The sequence below is a fragment of the Sorex araneus genome, chromosome 5 (genome assembly GCF_027595985.1).
Source record: "Sorex araneus isolate mSorAra2 chromosome 5, mSorAra2.pri, whole genome shotgun sequence".
NCBI classification, from domain to species: domain Eukaryota; kingdom Metazoa; phylum Chordata; class Mammalia; order Eulipotyphla; family Soricidae; genus Sorex; species Sorex araneus.
This window is the reverse complement of record NC_073306.1, coordinates 209,777,804-209,803,739: the sequence shown is the minus strand read 5'-3', so window position 1 is coordinate 209,803,739 and position 25,936 is coordinate 209,777,804. Positions and strand designations below refer to the sequence as shown.

Here is a 25,936-nt window from a genome sequence, read left to right as displayed (position 1 = left end):
GGGTCAGAGGGCGGGGGGGGGGGGGGCTCTGACCGGCAGTCTGCAGCCCCCTGGGGGCTGGGGCCAGGGAGGTTCTGAGTTTGGGAACTGGTAAAGCACAGAGCGGAAGGGCTTTCGTGGAGGCTCGTGAACCAGTAACGGGGCTGCACTCGCGTCTTACACAAAGCAGGATGCGGCCCCGCAGCCCCCAGAGCTCCGCCCCCGCCAGCCCCCCCTCCGCCCTCTCTCCCTGCCCGCAGTGGGCGCAGGGGGCCACGGGCGCCCTCACAGGGGACCCCGACACTGCGGTCCTTTCCCTCCCCCCGCTCCCTCCCTCCCAGGCGGAGCCACGCCCACCTGCTACCCCCCCCCCCCAGCACGTTCTTCAACCCTCCACGTCCTTCCGCTCCTGCTATCACCGCTTCCACATGATCAACAGAAACGCCGTCCGTGCAGCGAGTCAGCGCCCCCTTCTGGCCCGTGGCTGCAGGGCAAGAGTCGGGGAGATGCGAGTACGGCTCTGCCCGTGCTCCTGGGGTCTGCGACCCCCTTCCCTCACTGCACGGGGCGGGACCACGACACGCCCACGCTGCCTGCACAGCCCCCGCCAGCAAGTGGCAGAAGCTGCCGCCCCGGGCCCGGCTCTCCCGCTGCGGCCGGCGGGGGCTTCCCTGGGCCGGAGAAACGCGCCCGCACGCAGTAACAGCTCTTCCCCTCAGAGCCAGAAGCCGCCTGCGTGGGGAAGTCCCCGGGCACGGCCCCCGGCCCCCCCACCCGCCCCGTGTCACACCTCTCGCTCAGACCAGCACAGCACCTTCCCCGCCCAGAGGCCTGCCAAGAGCAGCTCCAGGAAACAAGCGGCCGGGTGACAAGGGAAGCCGCTCCTGGCGGGGTCTGAGTGGGAATCACCTGGTCACACACTGAGGGGAGCACGGCAGGGCTGGGGAGGGGTCTGCTTCTCTAAGGAGGAGGACACTGTCAGCCCCCTCCACGGCACACGTGAAAACAACGAGAGAAAGAAAAAGAAAGAGAAGGTCTCGCTTTTCATCCGAAAGACGGAGTTAGGGGACTAGAAACACAGGTGCCAAAGCAGTGGGGACCACAGCAGTGCTCAGCGCCACCCCCATCACACACATGTGTGCGTGCACACAACACACACGCACACACACGCATGCACACATGCACAAGCACGCAATTGCACACGCACATGCAAACACATGCACACATGTCCGCATGCATGCATGCACACATGCACACACGTGCACATACGCACACGTGCACACATGCACATACATGCACGCTCACATACATGCACACATGCACACACATGCACATATATGCACACTCACAGGCACACATGCACACGCACACGCACACGCACACGCACGTGCGCACACACAAGCACACACGCGTGCGCGCTCTCCCCCGCCCCTCCAACACTCACCTGGCTTGTTTCCCTCCCGCTCGTGGCCCAGCTGGCCCTTGGTGTTGAGTCCGCAGGTGTAGACGCCCCCGTCCTCCAGCAGGAACACGGAGTGGTTCCCCCCGCACGCCACCTCCTTCACGCTCCTGTCCGAGACGAAGCCGCACACCTGGGGCTCGGCCACGACGCCCTGCAGGTTGCTGCCGATCCCGGGCTGGCCCAGAGACCAGTACCCCCAGCATAGCATGGTCCTCGGCGTCAGGGCGTCATGTAGCCTGGGGGGAGAGAGAGAGGTCACCGCAGGCCACAGGGCGGCCCAGCCTCCGCCCGCGCGGCCGGCCGCGGATGAAGCAAATCCACGCGGCGGAGAGCCGCCAGGCGGCACAGCACAGCGCAAGGGTGTCCGGGAGGCTCCGGAACGTTCCCACACGGGGCCTATCTGACCCTGTCTGCGTGGGGCGCGCTGGGCACGACGCTGGCGCCAGCGGCCTGCCAGGCAGTCCCCAGGCTGGGCCCCTGGATGCATGTGTCCGATGCCCAGCGCTGGCGCAAACGCCAGCGACTCTGGAGTGCAGAGACCCGCCCCGTCCGTTCTCTCTAACCTGCCCTGACCTTGCCTCTTGCTCTGCCCAAGGCCTGGCGCCAGGTGGCTCCGGGTGCAGCCTACCCGCAGCCCGACCCCAGGGCCTTGACACGGAAATGCTAGACGGGAAATTAGAATATCCTCCTGGCTGCCCTCTTGCATGTCCCGCGCTACCTAAGGCGCGGGCTGCGGGGTTCCGGCAGGACGGTGGCGGCCAGGGGACCGTGGGAGGGCTGCCCCTCGGACACGGGCCCGGCAGAGTCAGCACGCGGCACTGCCCGCGCGGGGTGGGCTCAGGAAGACGGCCCTGGGCCCGACTATCGGGGGACCCGGGGTGGGGGCATGTGCTGGGCGGATGGCTGCGGCCAGCCCAGACGCCCAGGCTGACCACGGCACAGCCCTGCCCCGGCCCTGGCCCCACCCTGGGCCCCGAGGGTGCTGTGCCGCGCAGTCCCCCAGGGCCCGCGGGTGGTGAGCGCCAGCCTGATGGCGCCCTCGGGCTTCCTGACCCCCCAATCACCGCTGAGCCTCGGGTGGACCCCGCAACTCAGGAGCCAGAGTCCTGGGAAATCAAGCCGCCCACAGTGGGGTCTGCGGGAGCCACGAGCCACCCCCGGCTCAGCCACACACACTCACTTACTGGCTTTGCTCAGGGACCCACAAGCAAGTCTCCAAAGAGATCAAAAGCCGCAGTTACTCTCGGACCCACAAAAGGCTGAGCAGACAAGTAGGTGGGAGGGGGCGGGCCAGCCCTGTGCCCGACAGAGCCCCCCGCAGCAGCTCGATCCCACCATCCAAAAGCGCGGCCACACCCCCAGCCTGACCCCACCATCTCAGGACGGACCTCACTGCATCACTGTATCACTGTCATCCCGTTGCTCATCGACTCACTCGAGCGGGCGCCAGTAACGTCTCCATGGGTCCCAGCCCTGAGACTTTAGCAGCCTCTCCTTACTCGTCCTTCCCAAGAATTGGAGGCCCTTTCAGGGCCCGGGGAACGAGACCTGTCATTGTTGCTGATTTTGGCATATCGGATACACCACAGGGAGCTTGCCAGGCTCTGCCTTGAATCTAAATATGCATAAAAATTAGTAAAAGTCAGACAAAGCGACAATACCAGAACTGGCAGTGCCAAAACTGAAGGCAGGCCATACCAAAGGCCAGCAGAGCGAGTTCTCATGGCCCACCTGATAGAAAAAGTCAGTCCCCTACAAACAGAAAAGAGGGTATCCTGCAAACACCCTGATAACCTAGTTCCTAATGCATCACAATTCTGCAAAAAGCAGGTTTTATTTATTTATTTATTTTTTGGCTGCACTTCATTTTTCTTTTAGGTATTAATCTTCTGAAAGTTTGGGTATATGGGTTTTGTGATGGGGACCTCAGGCTTTCTTGGGGTCAGGGTGGGCTACCTCCACCCAACTTCCCTGTACTTCCAGAGGCCTCGGCAGTCACATCCACACCCCAGAGCTGCCACCCAGTTAAAAAAAAAGCTTTGCCAGCTGTACCTTCCCAGTAAAAGTACTGAACGCCCTGAACAAACACAATGACCTCTCAGTACCAGTACTGCAAACCGTAATGCACAAAAGGAGAGAGAGAAAAATGCCTGACAGAGGTAGGTTGCAGTTGGGGGAGGGGGTGTTCTCTGGTGAAGGGACGGGTGTTGGAACACTGTATAACTAAAACCCAATCATGGATAGCTTTGTGATGGTCTATCCCACGGTGATTCAACAAAAAATAAAAGAAAAATAAAAATTATATTACTATTGAGATAATATGGCAAACAATTGCACTTGTAATCATGCCTGAGGTACAGGCACACACACTGTTGTGTGTTCACCACATCTGCCACTAGAGAGCCAAAATTCCTCCACCACTGTCCCTGGGTCCCTTCCCATCCTCTCCCCTCCCCAAGCCCCCCCTGCTTCACTGCCATCTGTGTTTCTCCTCCCCTCGGCTTCTGTTCTCATCGGCTAGGCACATCCGTCAGCTGTCTTTCTCCTGCCGCCCTACTATGCGCGGCTGCAGCCTCTACTCCTGGTCATGTCACAGTGAAGAGCTCAGCTTTCCCGAGAGTGGGACCGTCCTCCATCGTGTATATAACCCAGTGTCCCTGCTTCTTCCTCTCCTTCCATCTCTCCCCCTCTCTCCCCCCTCGCCCCTTTTTCTTTCACGTCTGGAACCATGTGGAGGGGACGGGGGACGGGGGGTGGGGGGTGAGGGTGGGGGTGGGGGGGTGACTCATGGTGAGCGGCACTGGGGAAGCTTCACCTTTCGGAGTCACCTGCAGGGACTCAGCCACAATTTCTTTCTCCACACATCTGTTTCTGGACACGGGCTGTCTCCAGACCTGGAATAGAACTGCAATACATGCAGGCATGTTTAACACCGCGTGCGCGCGCACGCGTGTGTGTGTGTGTGTGTGAGAGAGAGAGAGAGAGAGAGTGTGTGTGTGTGTATGTGTGTGAGAGAGTGTGTGTGTGAGTGTGTGTATATGTGTGTGAGAGTGTGCGTGTGTGCATGTGTGTATGTGTGTGCATGTGTGTGTATGAGTGTGTGTGAGTGTGTGTGTGTATATGTGTGTGAAAGTGTGTGTGTGTATGTGTGAGTGTGTGTGAGTATATGTGTGTGAAAGTGTGTGTGTGTGCGTGTGTGTATGTGTGTGAGTGTGTGTGTGTGTATATGTGTGTAAGAGTGTGTGTGTATGTGTGAGAGTGTGTATGTGTGAGAGAGTGTGTGTGTGTATGTGTGTGAGAGTGTATGTGTGTATGTGTGTGCGCGTGTGCGTGCGTGCATGTGTGTGTGTGTTCCTGGGATAGACAGCCAGGGACAGAGTTGCCGGATCACGGTCAGTCCTGCGTCCCGGGAGTCTCCACGCTGCTTGCACAGAGGCTGTGCGTGCAGTGAGGGTCCCGCCCCCGCCCCGCCCCCTCCTCAGCACCGGCTGCTCCCGCCCGTCAGACAGAGGCCAGGGGTCCGTGTCCTTCTAGAGCCGAGCCAAGATTCACTTCCTCCCGGCCGGGCGCCTGTGGGCGTCATCCTGGCCAGTCAGCCTGCAGCTCCCTGTCCCTGCTCTGCCCTGACCGGGGCTTCCGACCACTGAGCTCTCTGGTCCCACGGCTCCGCCTGGAGGTCACTGCACCGCACGTGCCACATCGAGTGCGGGCACTTTGTGACTTCTGCTTGAATGCGTGCCGCGGGCTCCAACCCTGAAGAACCGATTCCCCCTCGTGCAGGAAGCAGCCCTTCCCAGCTCTCTCCCACCCTCACATCCACGAGCCGGGTTCGACTCTGCCAGCACAGGGTCGCCCAGGGCGTGGAGAGGGGGCAGCCCTCCCGCCTCGCCAGTGAGCACATGAACCGGAGCAGAGCGTGTGTTTCGGGAGAGCCCGGGAATTCCTCAGCCGGCTGAGCAGCCTCCACCACGCAATCTCACTGCGCTGGGAAGGGCAGAGAATTGTCCACACGTCCACAGCCGGGCGTCGGCGGGGACCCAGGGGCCAGTGCCAGGGCTGCGAACACCCGCCCTGCCGGCACACGGTCTCGGGCTCAAATGCTGAGCGTGATCAACCCTGGCAACTCTGCTGTCTCTCCGGGCCCGGAGTCACAGCCCCGGGGAGTCCCCAGAAAGCGGCGCCACCCCTGTGAGCTTCACAGTGGAGACAAAGTGCAAACTCCAGCGCCAGGAAGCAAAACCCTGACGGGCAAGCTGTGAGCACTGTAGCCCCTGTGTGAGCACCAGGACCCGAGTGCACCCCTGTAGAGCCCCAAAGTAAAACAGAAAAGCGAGTCTTTTTTTTTCTTTTTTTTTTGCTTTTTGGGTCACACCTGGCGATGCACAGGAGTTACTCCTGGCTCTGCACTCAGGAATTACTCCTGGCGGTGCTCAGGGGACCCTACGGGATGCTGGGAATCAAACCCGAATCGGCCATGTGCAAGGCAAACGCCCTCCCCGCTGTGCTATTGCTCCAGCCCCAGCAAAGAGTCTTAATTCGCATCTCAGCCACTATTACTCTCCAAGAGTTCTGCTCCTTGCCTCAACTTGGGAACTACAAAAACCACACCTGATTTTAAATGTTTTTTTTTCTTTTGGGTTACACCCAACGATGCTCAGGGGTTCCTCCTGGCTCACGAACTCAGGAATTACTCCTGCCGGTGCTTGGGAGGCCACATGGGACGCTGGGAATCGAACCCAAGTCAGCCACATGCAAGGCAAACGCCCTCCCCGCTGTGCTATCGCTCCAGCCCCTTAACTGTTATTTTTGAGTTCTCTGCAGTGGCGAGGGGGCAGGGCGGAGGTACACTCTAATGGGCAGGTAAAATCACATCACCTCCTCGTAATTCCATTTTCCCTTTTCCCCAACTGCCGCAGCCACGCTGACTCCTTCCTTCCTTTTCAATGTTTCATGAGCCGGTCGTGTCTCTCCCGCGGGTGGTGACGTGGGCGCCAGAGTGCGACTCTCCATCACTGTGCTCGCAGGCGTTTCGGACCATTATCTCATTTCATTTTCACAACCGCCCCGTGCCGGCAGGGCTATTTTTAGCCTCCTTTCAAAGAGTGCGACGCCGGGAGGAAGCACGGCGCAGGACCAAGGTCGCCGCGGTGACAGGGGCAGAACCGGGACGTGGATCTAGGCCAGAGGAGGTGTCCCGTCTGGCCCGAGGACACCCCGGTCGCCCGTGAGCCCAAGGCCACGCCCTCGTGCACGGCGACCAAACCGCAGTCACACGCGGCAGAGAAAGTGCTGGGAACCTGGAAAGGACAGCACCCCCTCTGAGGACGAAACCAGACCCCGGCACCCGCCAACACCGCGCCCAGCCGGGGGACAGGCAGGAAGCAAGAGAACACAGGGGCGGGGCACCAGCCCGCGGTGCGCACTGCGCCCCCACCCCCGCTATGAGGAAGGGGTGAATGCTCCAGCCTGGGGGATTCCAGGTGCAACGCTCACAGCGGCTTCGGTCCCACGGAACCAAAATGTCCAACGCAAACGCCCACCGCCATGAGCGCGGGAATGAGTGAGCGGCTGACCACAGACACTCATCCCCACAGACCACGGGCCACTATCCCCCGGCCCGGGGCAGACTCGACACCGGGGAGAGCCCACGGCAATGTGACGGCGGCGCTTTCTGAAGGAAGGGCTTGTTTTGTTCCCATTCCTGTGGGCGGGGCGGGGCTCAGCAGGAGGGCACATGCCCCGGGCGCAGGAGGCTCTGGCCCGACCCTCAGCAGGGCCATCGACAAGGCAGACCCCCACCCGCCAAAAACACAAAAGGAGAAGGTGCCTCCAGGCAACCAGCTCCGTGTGTTATCCCCGGCCCAGTCCCTCGGACCCGGTCAGCAGACGCGCCCCTCTTCCTACGGGACCCCTGGCTGGCCCCCGTTGAGCACGCAGCACCCTTGGGATGGGTGGTCAGCCCAGGACCCGGCCTGCACCCCCAGCTGAGCCGGCCCTTCGCCACGGCGCTCGCCGGAGCGCTGACCACTGCGCAGCTCGAGGGCAGCGGAGGCTGCGGAAAGCTGCCTTCCCCGCCACAGGCGCGGACACAGTGGAGCCCCAAGACAGGACACACACAGCACGGGGACCCCCGCACGCGGCCGGGCCTGGGGCAGCACTGCCGCCTCCCTGCGCACAGCTGCTCCCAGGGCCCTCGCCTGGGCCTGGCCCCTGCACTGCAGCTCACCCGCGAGCGTTCCGGCACGCCTTCCCACACGTGCGCCAGCGGGTGCAGCCTGAGTCGCCCTAGGAGCACGGCCCCGGCAGTCACCCAGACCAGCCTCGGTGCTCGGCTCATGCGAGGGTCACGCGTGGCCTCCGGGAGTGTCCCGTGCCCAGCGTCCTGCTCTCCGTGTCTACTTGGGGTCTGCCGGTTCACATTCTGACTCGTTTCCTTCGGGTGATGTTTCTGTCCTGCCACGGCCCCAGGTGAGGGGCTGAGGCACTGTTTCATGTCCTAAGTGTGCGACAGCCGTGCGGCGTCCTCACACCCAGTGTGTGTCTAGACCAGTGTCTTGGGTGCTGGTGGCTCTGGGCTCAGTGCTCATGAATCAGTCACAGAATACGCGCCCATCTGTGTAAGTGGCCACTCCGGAGAGCGGGTAGGGAGTGTCTCCGGTGCCCACGGGAGCTGCAGAGACGACGGGGTCGAGGGTGAGTCTGGGCTGCTGAGCTAACCCTGAACCCAGCACACGAGAGCAGCTGAAGAAATGACGCACCGTGACTTAGAGCCAGAAACACATTAAACACCCCCTCATGACTAGTGTTTCACTACAAAGAAGTACTGTGCACAGTTACTCATTTGAAAGAAATATACACTGGGCACAGCATCCAACAGAAGCACCTTAACGTAGAGAACAGGGTGGGTGGCAGCCACGGGGTCAGACAGAGGCGCCCCCAGAACCCGCTCCCCGGTGAGAGGCTGGACTGGCGTTCAAAGCAACTCTACAAGAGCCGTGCACGAAAACCTTTCAGTACCTGGTGCTTCCTGAAAGAGATTTTAAAGAACGTTTCCAGTACCTGCATTGCAATCCATACTGACTAAGAGAGAGAGAAACAGAGACAGAGACAAAGAGACAGAGAAACAAAGAGACAGAGAGAGAGGGAGGGGGGAGGGAGAGAGAGGGAGAGCAAGAGAAAGGGAAGGAGAGGGAGAGAGAGAGAGAGGGGAGAGAGCAAGGGAGGAAGAGAGAGACGGAGAGGGAGAGGGGAGAGAGGGAGAGGGAAAGAGAGAGTGAGAGGGAGAGGGAGAAGCAAAGGTCTGCCACGGGGGCAAGGCAGGGACGATGGGGCATTCGGGTGGGGAATGACACTGGTGGAGGGACGGTGAAGGAGCACTGTATGACTGAAACCCAGCCAGGAAACTGTGTCTCCCAGTGATTCAATAAAAATTTAAAAATGATAAAGCAACTTTACAGTTGTAACTAGTGTGAATCACCATATGCAAATATTTAGCCTACTAAGACCCTTTCCTGTTTAAGATGGTCTGAGCTGAATTCTGTCACTTGCAATAAAAATCTGAGTGACATGAATAGTGACATCATGAATAATTATTGCAGGTATGGCTTAGTTTCAACTATAGTCTGAGGCTCTTCTCTAGCTTTCACAAGTGTTAATGCATTTAGGTTTGCTCTGCAAACACACCTTCTATTTTGATTTTATTTCTAAAAGGCCGTGCATAATAATTTATTACATTCAATATTTCAACACTAATCCCACCAACCATCATTACACCTTCCCCCCACCACTATTTTGAATTTTCCCAACCAGCACCCAAGCTTCCCCCAAAGGCAAATGCTAATTTGTTTTGCATTGCTTGGTATGACTAATCCACTAAAAATGATCCAAAAAGGTTTCCTCAGAGAAAAGTGTGTGAAAATTGTTGTATCTCACCTTGGAGCCATTAAGTTCTGCATAAGAGATCACTAACTTGTTGTTACAGGTTAAGCCTTGTGTGCTAATATATATATGTGTGTGTGTGTGTGTGTGTATATATATATATTTTTTTTTTAATTTTACCACACTTTATTAGGTATACTTTTTTTTTTTTTTTGGGTCACACCCAGCGATGCTCAGGGGTTACTCCTGGCTTTGCACTCAGGAATTACTCCTGGCTGTGCTCAGGGGACCATATGGGATGCCGGGAATCGAACCCGGGTCGGCCGCGTGCACGGCAAACGCCCTACCCGCTGTGCTATCGCTCCGGCCCCATATATATATATTTTTTAATCAAGATCAGTTGCCTTCTACTTTACACCCCATCAAATGTGCTGTGCTACTTTTGGTACATCAGTGACATAAACTACAAGACGTGACATGGCCATGAAGGTGGCTGCGTGCTTCAGGAATTCTGAAATACTAACTAGGGTGCTAGCGCTGAGTTACAGTTTTAACTGGGTGGTGCTCTGGGGTCTGGAGGCATCTCTGGAGCACTCTGCTCTCTTCCGAGAGGCTTACTTGTGAGTCTCTGGGTCGTGGCCGTTAATGAGCTTCTATGGCCCCAGCGGCAGTTTGTGAGGTGATGCCAGGCTCCCGGAAGCACCAGGAGATGGGGGAGGCCGCCCTTCCCCGACTCCCCGAGGGCCTGGGGGCTCCAGCAGATTCATTCCCATGTGTGAGGGGCTCGACTGGGGCCTGTGCAGGTCGGCCATGAGCGTGGAGGCCGGCGACTGGGTTCTGGAGTTGGTGGCCGCGGGGACACTGCTGGGGCGGGCGGAGGCACTCACCGGCCCCTCCGAGGAGCCCCGGTGAGGTCAGCCTGGCGGGGAGAGGCGACGGGCACCTTCTCTCTGAACCGTGTCTCACCCGCTTGTCTGTCGGCTCATTTTCATCCTAGAGAAGCTGCTGCTCTCGCCCAAACACCTTTGCCCTTTCTCTCACTCTCACTTCTGCGCACGTTTCATTCAGTAAAAACTCCCTTCCCTCACACACACACACACACACACACACACACACACACACACACACACACACACACACACTGCGTTTAACCTCCATGAGATACTGAGATGCAACTGTTATCACCTCTAATTTACAGATGAAGTGAAGCCAAAAAAAAAAAAACCCAGAACTGCAAAGCTGAAGTAAGCCAGAGTCACATGACTCGGCTCGTCATCCCGCAGGAGGGCGGCTCCGTCCGGAGGCCAGCGCACGCTCCCGAATGGTGCCCTGTGAGAAGCGACCTAGAGGACACACAGCAACGCACCAGAACTTGCCGGAGTCTCCCGAACGGTCCTGCGGGAACGAGGCACCAACAGCCGGCCCGACCGTGCGGCCTGCGGAGCAGCTCCTGCAGCCAGCACAGACGGGCGGAGCAGACCCCTTACTAGTCTCTAGCCTCTCTAAGCTTCCGGACTCACCAGCAGCCTTAAGTTACTTGTTTTCCAGCAAATCCTTGTCTGGGCCGAGCATCCCTTGCGCGGCCACGCAAGGCTATGCCACCCGCCCGTCTGGCAGCCCGCATCTCGCAGCCTGTCGGTCTGTGCGCCGTGAGTCCGATCCTAAGAGCTGGCTGGGACCCTGGGTGCCATGGGCAAGTGACAACCCCCAGAAAGCACCTGAAGTGCGGCCACATCCCTGATTCCGCAGGAGAAGCCACTTTCATTTAAAAGACACAAATAGGACTATTATTTAAGAAGACTTCCAAGCTCCCTCCTACCTGAGTCATAGTCAGAATCTTCAAGTCATCGAATAAAAAAATTATTTACTAAGCATTAAATAGCAGCCGCCAAAAAAAAAAAGCATCACTCAGAACAGATCATTCGCTTTTTTTTTTTTTTGGTGTATGTGCGTGTGTTTTTTTTTTTTTTTGATGAATCATTGTGAGATACAGTTACAGACTTGCAAATTTTCATGATTACATTTCAATCAATGTGGAGTACCCATCCCTCCACCAGTGCCCATTCTCCACCACCAACGTTCCCAGTGTCCCTCCCGCCACCCCCACCCCACCCCCCACCCCTGTGGCAGGCACATTCTCTCTCTCTCTCTCTCTCTCTCTCTCTCTCTCTCTCTCTCTCTCTCTCTCTCTCTCTCTCTCTCTCTCCTTTTGGGTGTTGTGTTTTGCAATACAGGTACTAAGCAGCCATCATATCTGGTCCATAGCCTACTCTCAGCACACATCTCGCATCCCGAGTGAGCCGTCCAACCATCACTGACTTAGTGGTCCCTCCTCCATCCCAGCTGCCTTCTCCCCCGGCACTCGAGATCAGCTTCCAGGCCGTGGGTCCACCCTCCCGGCGGATCCCTAGCTCTTGGCAGGAGGTACGGCAGACACTACCAAGGGCTCTGCAGGACCCGGGGCAGGAGGCACCAAGCACGGTGCCCAGAAGCCAGGACAGCCCCTCACACAATCCTCACCCCGGAAAGTACCAAGCGGAACCCCCGAGACCTGTCGCAGCTGGCGGGCACGACGCCGAGCGCCTTCCCTCGGCGCTGTCCTTCGTCACTGGGAATTCTGTGCTCCCAGTCCTCACCCCCACCGCCCCAGCTGTGTCTCCCGGACACAGAGGAGCAGCCCCTCCCCTCGCCCCCTCAGATGTGCACCCTGAAGGCTGCACCAGCCCACGCAGCCCCTCGGTCCTGCCTCCAGAACCAGCCGCCCCCCACCCCGTGGCAGGGCTCCCCACTGCCCCTCTGATGTTCTCGCTGAGATGCACCGTGATCTCAGGAGGGCTGAGGGCTCCCAGGGACCCACGTGCAAGTGCTGAATTAAGCGCACGCGTTGTGAAGCGCTGGGGAGAGACAGACCCAGCCGAGGCCTGCTCGACGTGGGGGACAGGGCGGGGAGACGGGCAGCTGTTCCGTGGTCACCGCTGCCCCTACTCCCACCGTCCTGTGAGAGCCAGCATCCAGGACAGCTCCTCAGAGAGGCCGGAGGATGAAGACCTTCCCACCTGCTGCCTCAAGATCCCCAGGGCTGCACAGACACCACCGTACCCAGTGGAGGGGATCTTGCAAGCAGCAAGTTTTCTGTACATTCCTCAAATTATAGAGGCTGAGAAGATGGAGACATCCCTGTGGCCAGAGAGAAAACACAAGCGACGGCTCCTAAACTCGGTCTTTTTTTTTTTTTTTTTTGCTTTTTTTGGGTCACACCCAGCAATGCACAGGACTCACTCCTGGCTCTGCACTCAGGAATTACCCCTGGCGGTGCTCAGGGGACCATGTGGGATGCCGGGATTCGAACCTGGGTCGGCCGAGTGCAAGGCAAACGCCCTCCCCGCTGTGCTATCACTCCAGCCCCCTAAACTCTGTCTAATCAAGCAGACATGCGCGTGGCACAACTACTGATTCTTATCCCTTCTTTTGAAAGTCACTGAGACCTAAATAACTTTCAAGAAGGACGTCTAATCTCGTGTACAGTGCGGCTAAGCTCCCTCCCAAATCAGCTTAGACGCCACTACCTGAACGGTGCAGGGAAAGGACGGGAAAGGCAACCCACGGCTTCGGCACTCCACGGGCACAACCTGGACCCCAGCTCTCAAAAAACCTAAAGCCAAAACTCAAATGCAGAATCTAGAGTTGACAAAGACCAGCCATTCCAGTGACATGCTCCATCATCAGCAACGGCACCAGAAGGGGGCTGCATCTGCCGTCCACACAGCCAACCCGGTTTGACGACTGGTAACCCACATGGTTCCCTGAGCTCCATCAGGGGTGATTCAGTGTAGAGCCCAAAGCAAGGCACAGGGGCTGGAGCGATAGCACAGCAGGTAGGGCGTTTGCCTTGCATGCGGCCGACCCAGGTTCTAATCCCAGCATCCCATATCCCCTGAGCACCGCCAGGGGTAATTCCTGAGTGAAGAGCCAGGAGTAACCCCTGTGCATCGCCGGGTGTGACCCAAAAACCAAAATAAAAACCAAAGCAAGGCACAGCTGGATATGGCCCTCAAACAAAAGCAAACAAAACCACAGAAACAGCACAAGAAGCAAAAGGAAGCTTTCAGGTGGGATCAGATGCATCCAGGTGAAGAGTTTTCAACACCAGTATCCACTCCTTGTCATTTTCTCTCTCTCCACTTTGACGAAACACCTTGGTCCTCTGAGCTGCTCAAGCATCACAGGAAATGTCCTTCTCCCTCCCCATAACCTCAATCCAGACTGTATCCTCTTCACTCTCCAGACCTGGACTCTGTGATGCTAGAACCCTGCCACTGTCTAATAAAACCAAAAACACTAAATGGGATTAGTAAGAACGGCAACATTCTAAAAGGAATACAACCAGATCAGGACTCTCACTGCCAGCTGCTCCAAGTATCAACTGGCATTCCAACTTGAAACAAAGTATCAGCTGGATTCCAACTTGAAACAACGTGGCAGCAGCAGGGGAAGACAAAGGTGTTCCAATAGTTCCTATACAACACAGCCACCTTAGCAAGGCACACGGCCACCACTGCCCAGTGGATCACAAGGTAATGAGAAAACCGAGGGAGGGAATTCGCAAGTTGAGTAACTCCCCACGTAACTCCCTGAGGTGAACACCTCTCCAGGTGAGTGACTCTAAGGTGAGTCTGCAGGTGAAAGCGTTCCACACTCAAATCTAACATGGCAGCCACTGAAGAGGACTGAAACGTAAGTAAACTGAAATTTAAGTTAACTTAATACCTTTTAATTTTTTTAATCAGTTATATTTGGTTTTGGTTTTTTGGGGGGAGGGGTCACACTAGGTGGTGCTCAGGGGATCACGCAGTGCCAGGTTCAAATACGGGTCTCTGACATGCAAAGCCCACACACAGCTCTCTGAGCACTCTCTCCAGCCCTTTCTCACTTTAGTGTTTAGCATTCACGTATTCCTAGTGACTTGCTCACTCTGCAATGCGAAAAGAATCTCATGACCATTGGCCCCTATATAGGAATGTTTATTTTAATGTTGTTTGAAATATATTTTTTAATGCTCATCAAGAAGAGGGGCTGGAGCGATAGTACAGCAGGACTGCCTTTCACCTGCCAACCGGGGTTCAACCTGCAGCACCCCATATGGTCTCCAAGCCCACCGGCAGTGATCCCTGAGCTCAGAGCCAGGAGTAAGCCCTGAGCACTTCCAGGTGTGGCAAAAAAAAAAAAAAAAAGACATAACAAAAAAGAAGGAGAGAAGGGATAAACTGCAGGACATCCACCAGAGAATACTCTCCAGAGTGGGAGAGAGCTGGATCCACGTAGAGGAATCCAAGCAGCTAAGGCTTGAAAACAGGGCTGTAGGGCCAGCACGATGCCTCTTCCCGAAGTCCAAACCCAAGTTAGACAAGCACGTGGAGATACGAACATTAGAGGTCAGTAAAGAGATGAAGAGAAACAAAATGACGATTAGTACAAAACACGAGAAGACAATGGCAAGGGGCAAAGGCATTGGAGCAATCTAGGAGGAGCTCAGCTGATGCCCTGCTTTGGCCCCCGGACTGTTTCTTAACAAGAATGTTACACATGTTATGTCATGCTTAGAAATGGAATAAGGGAAGTCAGGGGTGTTACTGAGGCAGTTCATCCCCGCACAGCCTGGGAGCGTCTGCAGAGTGAGGACCGGGCACCGTGGCATCTGCTGAGTGCCTCCTGCACCATACCCAACGCGGAGAAAACCAGGATTCCCACAGGCAAAACTTACTAACTTTTGCTCTCTAGGTTATACTGATCGAGATTCCTCACACAGCGCCTGCGTGCTATTACGGAGTCAAGATGCTTGCCTGGCATGTGGTCCATCGTGGTTTGATCCCCGGTGCCACCAGGAGTGGCCCCTGAGCACAGAGCCAGGAGTAAGGCCCGAACAACGCAAAAGAAAAAAATGTGCTTCCTTCCTTCTAAAGTGCTCTCCCCCATACCACCCCCAGCAGCTCCTGCTTTCAGACGCTGCCATAATTAATGGCATTTCTGGGTATCTCCAGCGAACAGTGGCTCGAGGCTCCTCGTAAAGGAAGGACAGCACCCTTCTGTTCATTTCTCCTCCTTGGAGGCTGGAATTGAGCCGAACACCCAGAGGCACTAACACACGGCTGTTGAATAAGGAAAAGGATAGTGTGACAGTGACGGCAAGCATGCTACGTGCCTAGTTCTGGAATAAAATATTCTACCCTATCCTGAAGGCCTCGCAGGTCCAAGTGATTGAACCAAGAACATGCAATATAATAGGTGAATAGAGAGGAAGTGGCAAAGGTATGGTCCGAATCTCATCTACCAGAGTCCGTGCTCCCCGAACACGGCCCCCTGCCACCTCCAAACGAAAAGCCAAGCTAGACCCCTTTGCCACTGAAAGCAGGAGTTGCCAATGCTGCACTCCGTGAGCTCCTGTCAGCTCCATCAGTGGGGGGTATTTATAGGCAGCTGCCCCTATGCTAGCCAGAGAGGGGGTGATGCAATCTCAGGAGTTAACCGAACCTTTCCCGCAGCCACCCAGTCTCGGAATGCAGCTGGCTCGTTCCCAGGCTCACAGTCGCAGATTCCTGCCACCAGCGAGGACCTTTCTACCTGTTGGAAAAGTCTCTAGGGCGCAAGTCATACCATCGAAGGAATATTTCATTGCAAGGCTTCAGAAGATCACTCGATCCAGCCCCTAGGCTTACATTCGCTCCCAGTCACGTTCTATTTTATCTTCTTTTATTTGGGGGGAGCTTGGGGCTAACTCGGCAATGCAACGCGCAGGGGCCACTCCTGGCTCTGTCCATAGGATTCGCTCTCGTGCAGTGAGGACCACACTGAGTCCAGGGAACCGACCCAGGTCTCCTGCGTGCCAAGCCTGCACTCAGCCCATGGCGCCAACTCTGGGCACCTCGCTTTTTTCTCAGTGGCAGCTAAGGCCTTTCGAAGCCAAGGAACTGGTCCTTTGAGAAGCCGAGCAGTAACCAGAAACCAGAGCTTTCGCCCAGGGGCTCACCTTCTTCCTTCCACCAGCCCACAGCAGGAGTAAACCACCGTGGGTCTGTTTGGGCGCCGGGGCACTAGCCTGCAGTCGCCACAGAAAGTCTCTTTCTTAATCCTTTCATCGATGTTGCTAATCAGATACTATCTCAAGTATGGGAAGAGGAAACTTAGGTTCTGAGAAATTAAGCAGCTCACCACGGGTCACCCCGCTGGCATTTGGCCTCTGCCAGTTAAAGAAACCAAACAGAACAGCACAGGAGACTACAAAGTAACTTTCACGGGCCTGAGGGAGGAAGTGGGCATATTTCAGCTACCCACGCCAACAGCCCCCACACCTTGCTTCCAGGGGTCAGTCTCGTTAGAAGAGGCAACCCCTTTGAAAGGGGCCTGGAGACCTTGTTTCTGTCCTGTGCCCCTCCCCCTTTTCACAAGGGACCCTCTGGGAATATCCTGCGGCACAGAGAGAACCCTGGGCCCCCTCACACAAAAATAGCCCTTTAAACCACTCCTGACACACACAGTAAACATGTCACTAGTTTTAGGGGCCAGGGAGCTGGTCTGGCAGGTAAGGGCACTTGCCTTGTGACTTGCAAGATTCCATCCCTGACACCATTCATCGTACCCTAAACACCGCCCAAAGTGAGCCACGAAAACAGAGCCTGAAGTAGCTGCTTTGGAGACAAAGCAAGATGAAACTATCTCAACAGCATGCCAAGAACCAGAACCACCACCACCACCGCCGCCGCCGCCTTGCATCATGACCAGTTCACTCGGGGTGCCGGAGTATGACACGTAAGTCTGCCACGCAGGTCACTGCCATGCGTTCCACGTATGAGGGAGAAAGTCCCTGTGATGCGGGGAACATCACTTTTACTCCTGAAGGTCAAAATCTTCTCTTCCTCCTCCCGTTAGGATGCCACAGCCCTCATGAGCCAGAGATGTTTTTAACTGCGCTGCCCACCTTCCCAGATGCAAATCTGTCCCCCAGACAGAAACGCTTCCGCCGCACACAGCACGGGGACCGCTTTGCAACGCTTTGCAACGCTTTGCAACGTTGTTTCCGCAAAAATAAATACCTGACCACTGACTGAGCAAGCACCAGCCGCCGCAGCCTCGGCTGGCGCGCTGGGTGTTTTCCCCCAGGCCCCAAGCCGGGTGCTGCTGCCAAGATTACGCAGCTCTCTGCTCGACACTTTTTCCAGAGGGTTCGAGCCTCCGCAGGGTCAAGGCGCGGGATGCTGCGTGATGCATCTAAAGTGGGGGCCGGGTCCAGCGCCCCCGGAAAGCGGGTTTCTCGGTCACTGCGCAGGCAGGCCGGCCGGGCTCCCGTGCACCGTGTGGCAGGTCCCCCTGCGCCCCCGCCCGCGCCCCGAGGGGTCCCCGGGGTCCCCGCCGCCCCCGCCCGCCCCCGCCCGCCCCGCAGCCCCGCAGCCCCGCCCGGCCCGGCTCCCCGGACCCCGCGCGCCCCGACCCGCGCCCCCGCCGGGCGCGCACACACGGCACCCCGGGACCCCCGCGGCCCGCCGCGCCCGCCCGCCCGCCCGGCCCGGACCCCCGCCCGGCCCGCACGCACCTGCGCCGCGCCGAGCTCGCGGGACCGTGCAGAGCCGCGGCCGCGTCACAATAACGAGGAAGTTCCCGCACGGCCCGCGGGCGCCGGCGCCGTGACTGACGCCCCGCCCGGCCAGTGGGCGCGCGCCGCCCGCCGGCTCCACCAATGGCGGCCGCGGGAGCGCCAGGGGGCGGGGCGAGCGGGAGACGGGGGGAGCGGGGGCGGCCCGGGGGACGGGGCCAGGGACCGGGCCGGGGTGACCAGGGGCCGGGCCGCGGGCGGACGGGGGACGGGGGTGACCAGAGGCCGGGCCGGGGGATGGACGGAGAGCGGGGGTGACCAGGGGACGAGGGTGACCAGGGGCCGGGCCAGAGTGCTGACGGGGGCCGGGGCTGACCAGGGGACGGGGGTGACCAGAGGACGGGAGTGACCAGGGGCCGAGGCCGGGGGGCGCCCAGGCACAGGGGACGGACAGGGGACAGGCCGGGGGGCGGACGGGGGTCGGGGCTGACCAGGGGTCGGGACGGATGCCGGACGGGGGTGACCAGGGGCCGGGGCCGGGTGGCGCCCAGGGGACAGGGGACGGACTCGGGACAGGGGTGACCAGGGTGACTGAGTGACCGGCCCGGGGCAGCCGGGCCCGGGGGCCAGGGAGGGGCTGGGGGCGGCCCGGGGGGCGGCCAAGGGACTGGGGGTGGGGGTTGGGCAGTGGGGCAGTGACCAGGGTACAGGACTGCGGGCGCTCAGGGGACAGGGGACGGACAGGGGCCAGGCCAGGGGCGGCCCGGGGGTCTGGGCCGTGCTCTGTAGTCCGGCCGGTCGCTTGGAGCGGGTCCCCCAGGCCCTAAGTGGGCGGGACAGTGCAGGCGCTGCTCCCCTGGAGGTGCTCGGACCCCACCTGTCCCGCCTCAGAACTGTCAGACGTGATACTCCGCAGGCAGTGCTCCCGCAGAGCGAGCCGAGTGGGGTTTCGGGGGTAGAGGATGGCTTGGTTAGGCCCCGCCCTTGGAAGGGGAGGCCAAGAAAGTCACCCACCCACCCCCCATTCCACCCCACCCTGCTCCCACCCCTCCCTGCGCCCCCCACCCAGGGCCGGCCTTGAGGGGCGCCGTGGTCAGTCCAGCCAGCCAGCCTGGCGCCCGGGCGTCCCGGGCAGTGGTGGCTTGTCCGCGGAGGAGAGGGACGGACCCTCTGCCCCTGGGCTGGCAGCTCTGTCACCCCGGGGTTGGCTCCGTGCATCTGGCCCCAACCCGGAGGTTCATATGAAATTTCATCTCCAGGGAAGGCTGGGCCTGGCCGCTGAGGACAGGACAGTCCAAGTGACCAACTGGAGCGACTGGAGTTTGCTTCCCGGTTGCGCCCAGGAGGACTCGGGCAGGCACGCCCGCCTCGCCCTCTCCTGAACCCGCCCACCTGGAGTCCCCCCAGCAGCTCCTGCCTGCCTGGCCCCGGGATCACCCCATCAGTGCCCCTCATGCTGTCGGCTCTTTGTCACTGCGACCAAGAGGTCGCGGTTGCTTCTTTCTTACCATTTCCATTTCCTTTTTTCCCTCTGGTTTGCCATATATTCCCTAATAAACATACTCCGTACTCCGGGCCCTGTAAGTACTCGGGCAGGCAAAACAGCACAGCCCCTGTCGCCTTGAAAAGATAAATATTTACCAGGTAATTATGCCCAGGGATGTATAGTTACTAACCATGGCACATTTTGTGATGGAAAAAAAAGTGCGTGTTGAAAGTAAAAAATTCGGGGCTGGAGAGAGAGTCAAGCAGGGAGCGGGGCAGCCTTTGCATGCAGCTGCCCTGGTGCCACCCTGGCATCCCATACGGTCCCCCCAAGTCCCACCAAAACTGATCCCTGAGTGCAGAGTCAGGCAGGGGGAACCCCGAGCATTGCTGAGTGTGACCCCAAAACAAAACCAAAGAGAATTCTACCCTATCCTCTCTCTCTTGCCCTTCTCTGTTATGTAAACATCGTTCCACTTCTACTGTCCCACATAATTCTAATGTGCCGCTCTGCGTTTTACTCCTTGGTGGTTTCCGGTGTTTTACCTTCAGTCTCACTTTCGTAGCCCTCGGCTTCTACGGTTTGGCTGTCGGGACACTCTACTGGGACTGTTTAGCTCAGCTCCCGTGTTCCCCAGCTCTGTGACCTGTGGCCGGCTTTCCTGCTTCCTCAGTTCCCGCTGAAATGCCCCTCCGGCGGGTCATTGTTTCTCCTGGTGCCCCCAGGACAGTTTTTTTGTTTTTTGGGGTTTTATTGATTTGGGTTTTTTTTTTTCTTTTTGGGTCACACCCAGTGATGCACAGGGCTCACTCCTGGCTCTACACTCAGGAATTACTCCTGGTGGTACTCAGGGGACCATATGGGATGCTGGGACTCGAACCCGGGTCGGCCACGTGCAAGGCAAGTGCCCTCCCCGCTGTGCTATCACTCCAGCCCCAGGACAGTTGTTTTGAAGTCCACACACACCCCCACCCCCCTCAGGAGCTGCCTAGTCCTGTGCGTTAGTTAGGAGTCTTCCCGGGTGTTTGACCCGAACCACCGTGTGGGTGACTCTGTCTCGGACTGGGGCCAAGGGCCTGTTTCTAAAGGGGCCTGGGCTCTGCCTGGGGTTTTCTGGTCACGGGTGTCTGTCGAGCAGACCTGAGTGACGACTTGTGACTGCGAGTTCCTGGCACCGATGGTGGCACCAGGTAGGCTGGGTAGTGACCAGGACGTTTGCAGCTAGGGGTGCCTGGCTCTGCCTCGCACACCTGGAGTCACCAGGGAACTCACGCGGGGTGGGTCTGAAAGGAGGCCAGGGCCACGCAGCACAGGCCGGGGGGCCGGGAGGGAGCAGAGAGCACGGCTCATGGGCCAGCAGGTTTCACCGCCGGCCTCGGGCAGGTAGGACTGCAGGAAGCGGGTGGGCTGTGAAGGGGTGGTCAGAGGAAAACAGCCTGGGTCTGTCCGTCTGCCCGGTCAGCCCTCGTGAGCTGTCTCCCCCGCCCCAGGGATGCCCCTCACGTCGTGGGCAAGTTCTCAGGACCCGTTAGAAGGAGAGTGGCACCCACTGTCCACCGCTACAGGCATGGCCAGAGGTCAGCGGGCGGGGCTGCCTCGGTGCCTTCTGCAGCTCAGCTCAGGGTTAGACCCTCCGTTCCTTGCGTCCTGGCGGGGTGCAGCAGGATGGGTGAGGCGGGCGCCAGGGGTCTGGATGCCTCATCCGCACTCCCAGATCAAGTCCACACTTGGAAGTGTTCTGCAGATCACTGCCCGTCGCCCCCCGGGAAGAGAGCTTCTTTCTCGGAGCCCGGGTCTCCCTCTGCTCCCTGCTTGGGTGCTCTCACTTTGTCTCGGGGTACGGAAGCTTCTGCCCATGTCAGTGCGTCTCAGTGTAATTAAGCCAAACCTCAGTAGGGGATGAGCAGGATGCAAATACAGATGGTCCCTATGGAGCCCTCTTGGCCTGGACAAAACATGATTCTTAACATTGTTTATGATCCTTTAGAGAATCTGCTGAAAACGATACATTGTCTGGCTGGAGGGATGTTGGCGATGACATGACTGTGCCTCAAAAATATCGATTTTGTTTAATGTGTTTTTGTTGTTGTTTCATGGGGAGCAAGGGGGGGTCTGGCCTCAGGGACTACTTCTGCCTCAGGGGGTGTCCCCCTCCTCTGGTTTCAGGGACCATGCAGTGCTGGGGGTTGAAGCTCCGCTTCCTGCACGCAAACCCTGTGCTCGGAGCTTTGAGCCTTTGTCCCGTCCCAGCAAGTTTTGGGGGGCTGGAGGCTTTCTGTCGATTGTCCAAATATTATCCAAATTATTCATCACATTAAACTTATTTCCGCCTCCAGCCCCTTTTCTTTTTATTTATTTATTTATTTATTTATTTTTATTGAATCACCATCTGGAAAGTTACAAGCTTTCAGGCTTAAGTCTCAGTTACACAGTGCTCGAACACCCATCCCTTCACCAGTGCCCATATTCCAGCCCCTTTTCACCTGAGAAGCACAGCTTAGGTGAGCAATGTCAGAAACATCTTGGGTCCAATATGCAATTGATTTTTAGTCTATTTTTGATCATTTCTTGCTTTAAAAACATCTTAACCATTGTCAAATTTTCCACAACCCCCACATCTAGTTACCTGGCCTCGGATGGGAATATGAACTGTTGTTGAAAAAGCTAGGACCTAAATTATTCTTGTCCATCTGGAAAACAACATGAGTAACTCAGGAAGGGACCACTTCATGAGAGATAAGTAGTTACAGTTCCAACCCAAAGTTCAGTTCACCAGCCATGCAAAGTAAAAATTGCCTCCAGGAGTAACATTCAGATAACTTTGGATACAATTTTGAGAGTATCACTAACTTCATTTTTTGTATCTAAGGATATACCAATCTCCTCACTGTACACTTTCACTCAACCACTGGCCACTTCTAAGAACCTTATCTACATTCCGATGGCCGTAATATATGGCCAGTGTCTCATACGAGGTACTTTTGCCTGATGTGGCCTCATCTGTAACTGTGCAGTGAGAGCAATGTCTCGCCTCCTTCCCGGAGCCCTAGAATTGGACATTCGTGCAAGGCAAGCTTGGCGTGGGGTGTGCTCAGTGGAACCCGTGCAAAATTTATAAAACTGAACTCATCTTCCATAAAATTAGGATCCTCTGGGGGCTAGAACAATAATGCAGGGGCTAAGGTGGTTTTTCCTGGCTGACCTGGACTGGATCCCCGGCCCCCCATATGGAAACCCAAGACCCTCCAGGAGGGGACCCTGAAAGCAGAGCCAGGAGCAGGCCTTGCGCACTTCACGGCATGACTGAAAACAAACAACATGATTCCGTTGCCCTCGTGATTTGGCATTCAGGGCTCTGAAACACTCTGAATCTTGATTTTTCTCTTCCTACTCTGTCACCGAGTACTGTCATCTTTCTCTTTATGGCATCTTTCATAATATCCTTCCCTAACAGAGAGAGCAAGAGATGAATATGAAACTACTAATTTGAAACTGCTGTAATAATTTACCACAGGCTTAGTGGCTAAAAACAGCACAAATTAATTCCTTAACACTTATGGAAACCAGAAATGTAAAATGAGTCTTTTTTTTTTTTTTTTTTGGTTTTTGGATCACACCCGGCAATGCACAAGGGTTACTCCTGGCTCATGCACTCAGGAATCACTACTGGCGGTGCTCAAGGGACCATATGGGATGCTGGAAATCGAACCCGGGTTGGCCGCGTGCAAGGCAAACGCCCTCCCCACTGTGCTATGGCTCCAGCCCCTCGGCAATAACTTTTAGTTTTTTTAAGACTCATTTTTTGGGGGCTGGAGCCATAGCACAGTGGGGAGGGCGTTTGCCTTGCACGCGGCCAACCCGGGTTCGATTCCCAGCATCCCATATGGTCCCCTGAGTACCGCCAGTAGTGATTCCTGAGTGCATGAGCCAGGAGTAACCCTTGTGCATTGCCAGGTGTGACCCAGAAAGCAAAAAATAAAATAAAATAAAGTTATTGCCGAGGCCAGATCCTTCTGGGTTCCACGGGAGGCTGCTGTGATCTCTCCAGCACCCAGCACTCCCGCGTCCCTGGGCTCAAGACCACGTGACAGCAGCCCATCTTTCCTTCCATCACCCCTCGCCTTCTCCCATGAGACCCCCCCCACCTTCCAAGGACCCTGGGGATGGCATCGGACATGCTGGGATACTCCAGGGTGAGTTCCCCAACCCAAGATCCTTAACATCATCTGCAAGGGCCCTTTACGTGCAAGGAGGCGTATTCCGAGGGTCTAACGATCGGGACACAGACATCTCTGGGGAAAACTTTTCCGTCCACCACACTCATCACCTTCAATCCTAGTTTTAGTTCCTCTGCATCTTTGGACAATCCCAACATCTCCTTACCTAGGGCTTCTGACCTCAGCCTCTCTCCCGCTCCCTTTGGCCATTATAATTATGAGAAATTTATAATATTTAATTATTAATGAATCTAGTGCCCCCACACACACATTTCAGCAGCCTGATCTCGGCTCCCACGGGCTCACACCGGTCCTTCCTGTCAAACTGATGGCACCGTGGCACCCAGCTGTACCAACCACGGATATCCCCGTTGGTTTATTTCACTCCTCATCTCCAAAATTCTCCTGCGATCGTAAAGCCAGAGTAAGCCCCTCCTCTCCCAGGAGCTCAGCTCAGCTCACAGCGGCTTCTGTTACAACTCTCTGCAGCGCTTTCTTTGGGATGAATACCTGTAGGATCGATCACATTGTATTGGATATAAATCCTATCTTCTACCACTTTTTCACCGTATGATTTAGAAAAATCAGCTTCCCTCCCTGGGCTTCTACATTCTTGTTTAGAAGATGGAAAATTCTCCTCCCCTCATCAGATTGTAAGGAGGGTCAAAGAAATAGTATATCTAAGAGCTGTTGCATACTGCCAAGCCAGGTTGACCCACGTGTTTCCCTGAGCCCACCAGGAGTGACCCCTGAGCGCAGAGCCAGGACTAAAGCCTGAACACTGCCGGGTGTGATCCAAAACACCAAACAAACCAAAAAGAGCAAGAATGAGGTACTGATTAATTTCTAAATAAATCCAAATGATTCAAGAAGACAATTGAAATGCACTTAAAAAATTCTTTTGACAGCTCAAACTTGTTTTCTCCTACAATGAGTCAAAGGACTATCAAACCAGAAAATGAAGTGAAATAAAACTGATCTGAAGACATGATAAACCTAACAAAATAATCTTAATGTCTTTACTTTGGAGGCAGACCAATTAAGCAAGGTACAGTCTGCAAAAGCTCGCCAGGTTTTACAATACTCTGTCCTTTTATCATAGGGGAATTCAAATCTTATTTTCTTCAAACATCCAATAGATAATAAACTCAGTCTTAAGATTCTTTAAAAATTATTTGACCTTATCAAATTCCTTTACTTAAAAACAGACTTCCAACCTTCTTAGCATTATTTCGCATTCAGCCTGTCCTGTAGCTTTTCTTCATCCCCTACCACAACCAGTTTCAATTAAAGACTGAATTTCGCCCTTTCCCCCTGGAGCTGTCTCCTCCCATTATCTTTCCTACTTAAAATACACTTTACTCTTTGTAGGTCTAAAAACCTAGTTTTAAAAGTACTCAATGAAATTTCTTCAAAGTGGCACGACTTGATTTTCTCAACATCTTCTGACAGTGCAAGAGAAACTTAGGAAATATCCTTCAGACTCAGTGTTCGGGCTTGAGCGTGCCAGAACGGCATCTCAGTTCAGCCGACCCGGAGCTTCACCTTGGCCCCCGTGTGTCCGGAGCTGCCTGGCCACGCACCGCTCTGCTGTCCAGCGGGGGCTCCGCGTGTCTCTGTCAACTGGTCAAACCAGATCTTCCTGGGATGGTTCCTACTTCCCGCTTTAACCTGCTTTCACCCTCCCAGAATTCTCACGAGCTTGGAACGGAGGATTTCCCTTTAGGGGTGGGCTTTTTATTTTCTTTTACTGGGCAGTAAGAGACACAAGTGGCCACACACAGACAGATGGATTGTCTTTTTTTTTTTTTTTTTTTTTTTTTTTTGCTTTTTGGGTCACACCTGGCGATGCACAGGGGTTACTCCTGGCTCTGTACTCAGGAATTACCCATGGCGGTGCTCAGGGGACCCTATGGGATGCTGGGATTCAAACCCGGGTCGGCTGCGTGCAAGGCAAACGCCCTCCCCGCTGTGCTATCTCTCCAGCCCCGACAGATGGATTGTCTTATAGGTCCCGGCAAGCGTCTGGAATAGTCTCACTCCTGGAGGCTCCTCCCCAAGTGCTCCGGGCCCCCAGGAAACGGGGCCTAGGCAGAGGGGAGGGACTGTGCTGGGCTCCACCCCGAGGCTACTTTCCCCACGCACAGACTCGGGCTCAGAAGTACCACACACACGTGGTTGGTCTGCTCAGCCCCAGTTGTTCCTCTGACCTGCCTCAGTTGGCGTGAGAGGCAGCCGAGGCCAGCCGGAGGAGAGGGGATGACAGTCCCCAGGGCGCAGGGGGCCTGTCCGCTGTGGGATTTACCCGCGTGCCACAGTACTCTGCTCCC

General features: G+C 56.4%; 1 protein-coding gene across 3 annotated transcripts in view; it reads right to left on the bottom strand.

Annotated features, from left to right (window-relative positions):
* Nucleotides 1-18,003, bottom strand: part of HERC3 (HECT and RLD domain containing E3 ubiquitin protein ligase 3) — a 91,880-nt gene extending 73,877 nt beyond the window's left edge. For all 3 annotated transcript variants that reach the window (XR_008630141.1, XR_008630142.1, XM_055137691.1), the window contains exons 1-2: nucleotides 17,904-18,003; nucleotides 1,424-1,677 (exon numbers count right to left, since the gene is read on the bottom strand). Coding sequence is in view for 1 of the 3 variants with exons in the window: in XM_055137691.1 (XP_054993666.1) it covers nucleotides 1,424-1,649 (226 nt within the window). In the remaining 2 variants the exon portion in view is untranslated. The remainder of the gene's footprint in view (nucleotides 1-1,423; nucleotides 1,678-17,903) is intronic.
* Between the last annotated feature and the right edge of the window lie 7,933 nt (nucleotides 18,004-25,936).